This window comes from Anser cygnoides, chromosome 18 (genome assembly GCF_040182565.1).
Source record: "Anser cygnoides isolate HZ-2024a breed goose chromosome 18, Taihu_goose_T2T_genome, whole genome shotgun sequence".
Taxonomy (NCBI): domain Eukaryota; kingdom Metazoa; phylum Chordata; class Aves; order Anseriformes; family Anatidae; genus Anser; species Anser cygnoides.
The window spans coordinates 8,523,410-8,532,904 of record NC_089890.1 but is presented as its reverse complement, the minus strand read 5'-3'; the positions used below and the strand labels follow the sequence as shown (position 1 = coordinate 8,532,904).

Genomic DNA, 9,495 nt, shown 5'->3' with positions numbered 1-9,495 from the left:
GGGAGAGCAGCGTCACGGCGAGGGGGCGGGGCGCCCGGCGGCTCCGCGGCGCCCCCTTGCGGGAGGAGCCGGAGGGGGGGGAGCGGGGAGGGCTTGGGGGGGGTCTGGGGGGGCCCTGCAGCCTTCGGGCCGCCCAAAAGGCCCCGCATGTGGCCGGCCGGCCCTGCCCCAGCGCCCAGCGGTGCCCCCCGCGCCGTGTGCTGCTGGAGCAGAACCCCCTCGGGAATACACAGGCGAGCCAGGGAGCTGCGAACGGAGCCGAGGCTGGAGGAGGAGGGAGGCGCGGGGTGGTCTCCTCCCTTGGCGCGCCAATAAGGGGTTCAAGTGTGGCTCTGCTGCAGGGCTGCCCGGAGGGGAGCACAGCCGGGGCCTGTCCTGGCTGCCCCCAGCACCCAGCCCCAACCCCAGGGGGGGTTACGGGCACCCCAGCGTGGTTTGGTGTTCTTATGGTCATCTCCGCACCCTTAGGTGTCATTACAGGTACCCCAGCACCCTTAGGTGTCATTACGGGCATCCCAGCACCGTTAGGTGTCATTACGGGCATTCCAGCATGGTTACGTGTTGTTACGGGCACCCCAGCACCCTTAGGTGTTGTTACAGGCATCCCAGCATCGTTAGGTGTCATTACGGGCACCCCAGCACCCACAGGTGTCGTGTACAGCGCTGCTGTGCTGCGGGCTATGGCAGAACAGGGCACCCAACAGGATACGTATCCGAGAGGCTTGGTATAAATAACACTTTGGGGGTTCCGCCATTCAGATCTTCGCTACTTCCTTTTTCCAGGCAGGCGAAATGACAAGGAATAACGAGCACAATAACTTACTCTGCAAAAAGTGTGTGGCGGCCCACAAAGCGCTGAGAGCGGCCATGTCCAGCAGTGGGTCTCATCAATTCCTGTTTAACTTTGCGGCAGTATCTTGTACACACATCTGCTTCCCAGCTCCGGCATTTCCTGTCGGGGATACAAGCTCTGAGCCTAGCACATCAGGCTGCGGTCTTCAGGGCAACCGTCAGCTGTTGAACCTTTGATCTCACTGCATCCAGGGATCCCCTGCACGACAGATCAGATGATGCGAACTTTTGTGTAAGCCAAGCGTGGTACGGCAGCGGAAGGGCCCCGAGGAAAAGGAGAGTAAATTGGCTTCTCTTCCTCAGGGCTCATCTGCACTGCACAGTCATTATGAAGGAGACGAGCAGGGAACAGGTATTATCCATCAAAGAGATGCCCCTGATCTAATTAAACTGGGAAAGCTGAAAGACCTGGGTCACCAGGGTGTTTTTAAACCAAAAGGGAGAAGGAACATCAACAGGGAATTTGGCAGTCTCACAAGTGCTCACAGTTACATAGGTTTAAGTCGTTAGTCTACAAATAAATTGCTCTGGATTTACACGGAGTGACTGAGCTCATTTCCCTTTTTAGCTGATAAAAGCCCGGTTGTCTGGAATTTCAACAAACCAATTGTAAAAGCAGCATGTGGCAGAGGACTGACTCACCCCGTCATTTTCTCAGCAGCCACTAAAAACAAAACCTCCGCGCTTCCTTGGGCCAGCCTAGGAGCTCTGCCTGCCGGGCCCCTGGGCGAGCACGACCGTAGGTGAGGGATTGACCTGCGGGACTCCTTCTGCTCCTCCTCGGCTCCTCTCCGTGCTCCTGCGTGCAGAGAGCTGCAGCCCTGGCACACCGCAAGGCTGGTTACATGGGGGCTGTGGCTTTTGCCTTGCAACACCCTCTGTGGTGGTTTCGGCCCCCGAGGAGTGCGGTTTCCTCCTGAAGATTGGCAGCGAGCGGCTCCCCGTGAACCAGAAAGATGGAGCAGCTGGGGCTTTGCGGATTCCTCGCCGAGGGGAACGAGGGATGACTCCACAGCAGGGAAGTCCAAACTGCTCGTGTTGTTTGGCAGGTCTTCACACGATCAAATCAGCACTCGGATTTCCAGCAGAGCACTTCCGAGAAATCCCACTGGTGATGATGGTTCCTAGGTAGACAAAAATATCTTGGGTCTAGGCTGTAGAGTAGCCACAGAAGAACAGTGATGAAAGAGAAGCAGATCTGGGAATAATACTAGGGAATTTCCTGTACTGGCCGTCAGAGAGAATCTAAATCAGGCAAGAAACAGGCACCCAACTTAGCAGCATCCCCAGTAATTTTCTTTTCCCAGAGGAGGAAAAAACCCTTGAAGCCCTGCCCAGCGGTGGCAGAGGCATGTTTTCTGTCCGGAAAACCAACAAAGTCACGGGGACCTAGCAGATAATCTCTGCTACGAGCCTGCTGAGGCAGGGGACTGCCTTGCAAATTGCTTTAATCAGGTTGAAAATGGAGTTTCATCATGCAAATTAAGGATCGATATTATTAATTTGCCTGAGCGCTACTAGGTGTGAAAGCTGAAGGCTGTTAAGCAGGACTCCCTAGATGGGAAGCCACGAGGACTAACATCGAAGTGGAATTCAGCACAGAAAACTCACCTTTATCTCCTGCAGGGACCTACATTGCTAATGTCATGCCAAGTTCTTTTCACATTTGCTTTTATTTGGGACTGTATTTCTCAGGTTAGAATAGCAACGGCCACACTCGGGTGCTATCTTTAGTTTTCTAAATCAAGACCGGCGACGAGGCGTGCCAGCAGCGCCGAATGTGACCCAGAGCAGTTTGGGAAGAGGCAGACCCGTGCTGAGGGCTGGGAACAGCAGCGGGCACCGCGCTGCAGCAGCGTGCCAGGACGTCCCTGCACACTCCTCAGAGTTCCTGCAGTCTCTGGATGTTTTCGTCACAGCGCAGGAAATGCTGGCGAGTGCCTCGATGCTCTTCCCTAAAAGTTAGGCTTGCCCTCCTGGACACAGTTCCGCTCCTTGCGCTCACGTCAAGGAGGGAGAGCTCAGTAGATTCTGAAACAACAGCTTAAAGGTATTGTTTAAACAATTTAAACCTCGATGCCTGAGGTTCCTCAAGCATACCCAAACTTCTGAAAGATGAGCACAGAGAGGCCAGGATACGGCTCCGTGCTGCACCGCTGCCAGCTCAGGCTCAGCAGGGGGCTTCCCACGCCAGGCTGAAACCCAAACCCACCCAGGAGGTCCCGCAGCCCTGCTCCGAGCTGCTCCCTGCAGCTTGGGCCGGTGCCACGGGCTGCCAGAGGCACCCGGTGTCCCGCAGGGGGCACCCGCACCCCGTGCCTCTGCACCCACACCCGCACCCATTCCGCTCCAGCGCCAGCACCGCCCTGCAGCCCAGATGCTACCCACCCGCTGAGCGACTTCCTTCACATCATTTTTTAAAACGTGCACTGGTCCAGTGCTCCTTTCACCCTTCTTTTTCCTTCCCATGGCTATTCAGTGCCAGAGCGTGCGACCTTTTATTTCAGGGCGATCAGGAAATAGAATTATTAACGAACTTATGAAAAAGTTCTGTCCCAACAGTGGACGATATCTGGGGCACGGGCTGCGAGCCTGCAAAACCAGGGCACGTCCCATCTTCCTAATCTTTATACTTGGGAAAATCGGTTTTGTGGGAGGGCCCAGGGGCGCTGAGGATGCTCGGCGGCATCCCCTGGCAGCCCGGCCCCGACAGCTGGCAAGCAGAGGCCGTGTTAGAGTCATGCCCGAACAGTGGGGTTGCAAAATATGTAGCACCGCATATTAAAAAGGGATTAGGAGAGGAGAACCACCACGAGCAGGAAGACGGGAGCAGGCTTGGAGCGGAGCCTCAGGCTCTGTTGCAAACATGTTTTCTGGAGCAGGATTACAGCGCTTGCCTCACAACACGACCCAGCCTGTGGATTCGCTCCTCAGCTCCCACACGTCGGTGCAGATCCTGCTGTGCCCCAGACTCCAGGAGTGATCTTCCACCCTCACGACACCGCTGAATATAAATTGTGCTGCCTGCCAGGCAATGTTCAGGGGATTACTCGTTGTGCTCTCTGTCCCTGGAGGCGCTGAGGATAATCAAGTGGAAACCAAACCAAGGAGGAGGTTGGAGCTGGAAGTTAAGACAGCCAGTGGAAAATGAACTTTGGCCCAATCTCTATCACGTTCTAAATCTTTTCTTCTCAGGTTTCCAAGGCTTGGATTACACCCAGAAATAGACTGCTGTGTGTTAATTTAATCCCTTTGGGGCTGCTCAGTCATATTTAACAACAGTCTTAATTGGGGTTTATTATTGTCAGCCCACTGTTGCCATAAGGACGGCGAGGAGGAGCGGATGGGTGGATGGTTCTGGCTCAAGCCCGTGCTCTGTCTAACCCAGCCTTGACACTGCCCGATCCAAACACCTCAAAGGAGGGCGCTGGATCCGCTGCCGCAGAGACTCACCGGGGTTCTGCCTGTCTGAAGGGTTCCTCCTGGGCTGAGTCACCAGGGGCTGCTTTACGTCCCGGAACATGACGTTTCTGTCCCTCCTAGGCGTCCCGGGAAGGTGGATAACGCAACCCACACAGCTCTAGACCTCGGCGGTAATCAGACACCCACAGGATGATTATTCCCTTTATAAAAAGGAATATGCAAAAAGTCATTGCGAAAGTAATTCTTATCAGTTTTAGAACATTCCCTTTCGGTGCCTCTGGCCAAGTTAACACCTTGCTTTTCTAGTCTCCCTTCCTTCGGCAGTTCCCAAATCCCATTGCAAAACAGGGCACTGCCATTGCTTTCATTTAGCAACTGTAAACCCAAGGAACCCCAGTTCACCTTGCTGCCTGTCACACAGACTTGGGGCAAATCCAGGACAGAATTTTCCCCAGGTGCCATTTGATGCTGTGCCCTGCATCATGACAGACCCACCACAGAACCTCTAATTCCTCTACTCTTCTTTCTAGACTAAAAACACAACCCCAAACTCCATGCTTTCATCCTTTACATCCTCATTTACTCTAAAAACTTCCCTCTTATCACGCAGTATCACTGCAGCACAGCGATCCTCGCTCTTCCCGGGGGCTGAGCTAGCTGAGGGTACTCACCTTTTAGCAGGGCAATGGCTCTGCTCCCTCTTCTGCCAACACGCAGTTCAAAGTCTGAATCAGTGCATTTTCTCCTTTTCCCGTCAAAAAAGGACACAGCAACGGACCTTCAGGCATGAAGGGGGGTATTGGAGTCTCCTCCTGTTCAAGGATAATCTAGGATAAACGTCTTACGGCTTGAAACGGTGTCACAAACAGCCAGAAAGCTGAAAGTGAAAAGGTGTTATTTTTGGCAGAAGGTCTTTATAGCTGATGCAGGAACTTTCTCATTAGTTACTCATTGCCTCGGCAAGTCTCATAAAACAGACAGCAGAGCCCAGCAAATACTTTTCTTCAGTGTTCTGGGAGCTCAGAAATCCAGGAATTAAATGAGGCCTTGAACCCATTTTATGGACTCACTTCTTACTGAACTACCATAAAATATTAAAATCCAGACCTTATAAATACGGAGAGGAGAGCGCTGCACATTTCTTTTCAGAAGCAGCCTCTCCAGGGACACCTCCCCAGGTAAGTCCGCTGCCACGTCCCAGAGACAGCCGCCCCTGGCAGGCAGGTAGTGAGAGACAACGGATTCATGCAACAGAGATGAAAGACAGAAAATCTCCTTGATTCTGCTTGGACTTGGAAAAAGCTGTGCAATAAATTGGCCTAGTTTATCCCCAGTGACCCTGGCCCGGCGTCGGTGAGGGCTCTCCCCAGGGTGCCTGATGGCAGCAGGGAGCCCCTCTGCGAGCCCCAGCAGCGGCAGCAGCGCTGTGGCCCTCCCTCTCTTCAACAGGCACCGGCCGGGCTCCTCCGAGATGGCACAGAAAAGCAGCCTCGCAGTCCCCTATGCAGTGCCTGTCCTCGTGGTTTGCTTTTTGGCATGCGTAGCCACAGGTAAGCAATGGAAAAAAATCCGTCATCGCTTTGTCCGAGCTGCCTCGTGCTGACAGGGGAAACTGTCTGGGGCTGGGCGCCGCCTGGGGTGATGTGCCACAGCAGCATCCCACCTTTTCCTGTGCTCTGGAGCTCATTCCCTGAGGATTGCCTAAAAACTGGCCTCTGATTTTAGAGTAGCTGAGCAGGGAGTGGGGAAGCATCAGCATTTTCAAATGTTAGTGCAGCAGTTGCACAGGAATGACGAGGCCGCTGTGCCTTTATATTCTGCGATGTACTTCTTGCTGATTAATCCATGACTCTGGTTAGACTAGTGAGTTTTAGCTTGATAGAAAAAATTATTTCCCATATTGTTTTCCCATTTAATACATCCAGAGGTTTGTACGTTAGATTAACTGCAACTCACAAACTGCCTGGGCATGGCAGAGCAGCTGATTAACTACTTTATACGCTCACATTCAGCTCGAGCCAAAAAGCAGAATACCAAAGTGTGTCAGGAAAACTGAGGGCACAGGTATGCTGCATCAGTGATTTGTAGCAGGAGGTTGGGCAATACTGGCAGGATGTTCTTTTGCTGGGTGTTACATCGTCGCTGACATAATGTGGTTTTCAGACATTTTCTTATTATAGGTCAGGCTTTGGCATTCATGCAGTCAGTTGCAAACGCCTCACTTTGATTTTAAGTAACCATGAAGTGAGCTTTGTGATGAAGATGCTTCCTGTCTCAGAAACTAGAGTCACACTTGAAAGATAAGTGTTACGTTGAAGCCTGAAGCTCTTCTGTCAGTGTCCTCCAAGGTGAAGGCCTGGAGAAACCGCAGGCTTTCTGTGGGAAGGGTACAGCTTAGGACACCCAAATGCCCTCATTCTCCTTCTGCAGGCGTGGAACTGTCTGTAAATAACCATGCTGCTGACTTCACCCTGTCCACATCATCTGGGACTCCCATCTCCCTCTCCTGCCTGGTACAGAACAGCAGCCAGGCCGAGGAGCTGCTCTGGTACCGAGGAGACGGCAAAGTGGATCTGAAAGATGGGAATAAAGTGAACATCAGCAACATCTGCATCTCCCCGGCCGCTGCGACCGACAATGGTGTCACCTTCACGTGCAAGCTGATGCGGGACCAGTCCGTCAAGGTCTCGGTGATCCTGGATGTCCTATGTGAGTGGCTGTTGTGGATATCTGTGTGGAGCGGCTTGGTGAGACAAAATCATGGGCTGAGCACCTCGGGGTCTGGGTGTGAGTTGAAGGCGGGGTGTTTTGTACCCTTGTACGCTGTGTTCACCCGGAAAAAATGCGTTTAGGAGGAGACAGCTCACGTGGTAAGACACTCCCTTTCCACAGTGGTGCTTATGGCCTGATCTGATGCCTCTTTTACAGGGAGGGGGTGGGCCCTTAAGAAGATTTTCTGGCTATGTCCCTGCCTCCACCTAGATTCCTTCTCAAGGATACAAGTCAGGGCAGGGGAGTCACGGGAGTGTCTGTCATGCCTGCCCTGCTGCTCCCTGGGGATCACGAAGGGCTGCAGGGCAGCATGCCACCCCATTTAAACAAGGCGCACAACTGATGTGAAAAGCGAAGTTATTTCCTGTTTAATGGCGAGCAGCGTTATTAATGACCTATTTATCTGCACTTACTGTGAACAGTTCCTCCCAACATGACTGAAGACGAAACCGTCCAAGCCGAAGAAGAAAAAGATGTCACTCTGACCTGCAATGCCAAATCCAACCCGCAAGGCCAAGCAGCCTGGTACAAGAACAACACCATCCTGACCCTACAGCAAGATCGCTACCAGGTGTACCAGACTAGCGAGGTCTTCCAGCTCTCTATCAAGAAAGTACAGAAGTCTGACAACGGGACCTACACCTGTGAGGTGAAATCTTCTTTGGGAAGCGGGAGAAAGGATTTCCACCTGATAGTTGAAGGTAACAAGGCCGCTGCTAAACAATAAGGTTTACACCCAACTCTCCATTCTCTTTTACAACTATAGCAATCCACTTACACTAATACGGTGGAGAAGTGTAAAGAAGTGTAAGTGGAAAGTGGTAAACTCCCCACGTTAACTGAGAGCACGGCAACAATGAGGATCTCACCTGTGCCCGGGTGCACAGCACCAGAAAAGGCCTTTCCTGCTTTACTTGTTATTCAAAGGCACTTGGCAAGCATGACCTGAAGCAGGCTCGTCCCACTTTCTCACTTCCCATGATGACAGGGCACATCCAAGTGTGTTTTAAAGCACCTTAGGTCTCACTTGAAGCTTTGTATTCCAACCACAGTATTCTGTCATGCTAAAAAAGCTGCTTAAGGCAAGAGAGATTAGCTATCCTCCAGAAATGACTGTACCTCTGCGGAATACAGGCAGGTGGAGGCCAAGCTGTGCTGGGTGCCCATGTCTCCGAGAGGTGATGCTTGGTGAGGTGGCTCACTGGGTTTGGGGCATCCACTGCCCACCCCACGGGCCGGGGTGTCCTGAAAAAGAGAAAAAAGCAACATTAGTGTCAGGACACCCCGGGGATCCTCTTCAGGGACCGACATTTTAATTCTTCCTTTGGTGCACCAAAATAGAATTGTGCCTTTCTGTGGTTCTGTGAAACGACTTGTTTTATGTAACTGCACCAATCTAACAGATACACAACCTCCTCTCCCTCTTTACAGATAAAAAACCTGTTTTCCCCACGGAGGCTGTTATCGCTGCTGTGGTGGTGGTTGCACTCACCGTGCTTTTTGGAATTGTGGCTCGAAGAGATAAAATTTTTAAGGTACGGATAGATCCAGTTTCCGAGGAAAAAAAATAGTTTGTTTTGCTGCAATGCCCTTTTGTTTTCCACCTTTTCTATACTGCTTTGTTGTGTTGCTTTCAGTGTTAGAAAACCATTACGTACTACCTCCTGCGTTAGATTTACCAGTAGATAAATCAAATATTAGGTATTCTAGGGGGAATGAATTACACACATGTGAGACATTAGTAAAAATACCCCTTGGCCAGAAGATACGAAAGATAACAGGACTCTGTCTTTATTTTCAGTGCTTCAAAAGATCAAGTGAAACAGCTCTGTAAGTATTTGACTGCTCATTCATGCAGCTTCCCAGAACAAGCTTCTGAATGAAATCCCATCTTTAAGCCTTGGCAGAAGCCGGGGAACAAAAGACGCTAACACCACGCTAACGCCAGCCAGGCTGAGCTCCCCTGCTTGTGCTCTGGCCGGCCACGGTCGGCCTGCACCTCCTCTCCCAGCGGAGAGGCCCTGCTGGGCCGGAGCACGGGGACACGAGCATGGGAGGCACGGCCCTGCGTGGCTCCTGCCCTGGCCGTCCCAGCACCCCGCAATGCCTGTGGGGAGGCAGTGGGGGAAAATGTAATGGCCCAATGCAGCCCAAATGAATTTGACTCAGCTGTTTTTTGTGTTTTTTTTTCATAGTAGGTGAGTTTTCATTTCTTTTTTTTCATTTCGCTGCAGGTAAGGATCACCAAGTTCCCGTGCACACCCACAATTACTCGTGGTGGAACACAAACCCCTGCAAGAGATGATTAAACACTGCAATAAGACTCGGGCCTCAAGCTCCTGTGGTCTTTTTGAAATACAAATACTTCTTCACGGCTCCTGATTCCAAGTTATTGTTTAAAGCACAGCCGGGGGGGGTAAGCTGCCTGGGCAGCTGCCAGGCCTTCCC

The 9,495-nt window shown here is 52.0% G+C and overlaps 1 protein-coding gene and 1 long non-coding RNA gene across 8 annotated transcripts; one reads left to right on the top strand and one right to left on the bottom strand.

Annotated features, from left to right (window-relative positions):
* Positions 1-102: 102 nt before the first annotated feature.
* LOC125184009 (uncharacterized) lies at positions 103-8,478 on the bottom strand. Of its 5 annotated transcripts, XR_010825746.1 has the most exons (6): positions 8,167-8,474; positions 4,947-5,087; positions 4,306-4,475; positions 3,241-3,973; positions 1,495-1,976; positions 103-1,051 (listed from the first exon to the last, which is right to left on the bottom strand). It is a non-coding gene; the product is annotated as an uncharacterized lncRNA (long non-coding RNA). The 5 variants fall into 5 exon arrangements; XR_010825748.1 differs by having other exon boundaries at positions 103-1,976; positions 3,241-3,929; positions 8,167-8,478; XR_010825749.1 differs by having other exon boundaries at positions 103-1,976; positions 3,241-3,876; positions 8,167-8,478.
* On the top strand, positions 5,335-9,423 carry TMIGD1 (transmembrane and immunoglobulin domain containing 1). 3 transcript variants are annotated; one of them, XM_048074029.2, is made up of 7 exons: positions 5,335-5,453; positions 5,725-5,825; positions 6,706-6,984; positions 7,470-7,748; positions 8,479-8,582; positions 8,849-8,877; positions 9,282-9,423. In XM_048074029.2, the coding sequence occupies exons 2-7, from the start codon at positions 5,747-5,749 to the stop codon at positions 9,283-9,285; spliced, it is 774 nt and encodes a 257-aa protein (XP_047929986.1). In that variant the 5' UTR covers positions 5,335-5,453; positions 5,725-5,746; the 3' UTR covers positions 9,286-9,423. The 3 variants fall into 3 exon arrangements, with proteins under 3 accessions (XP_047929986.1, XP_047929985.1, XP_013051952.1); XM_048074028.2 differs by lacking the exon at positions 5,335-5,453 and having other exon boundaries at positions 5,635-5,825; XM_013196498.3 differs by lacking the exons at positions 5,335-5,453; positions 9,282-9,423 and having other exon boundaries at positions 5,635-5,825; positions 8,849-8,881.
* The last annotated feature ends 72 nt before the right edge of the window (positions 9,424-9,495 follow it).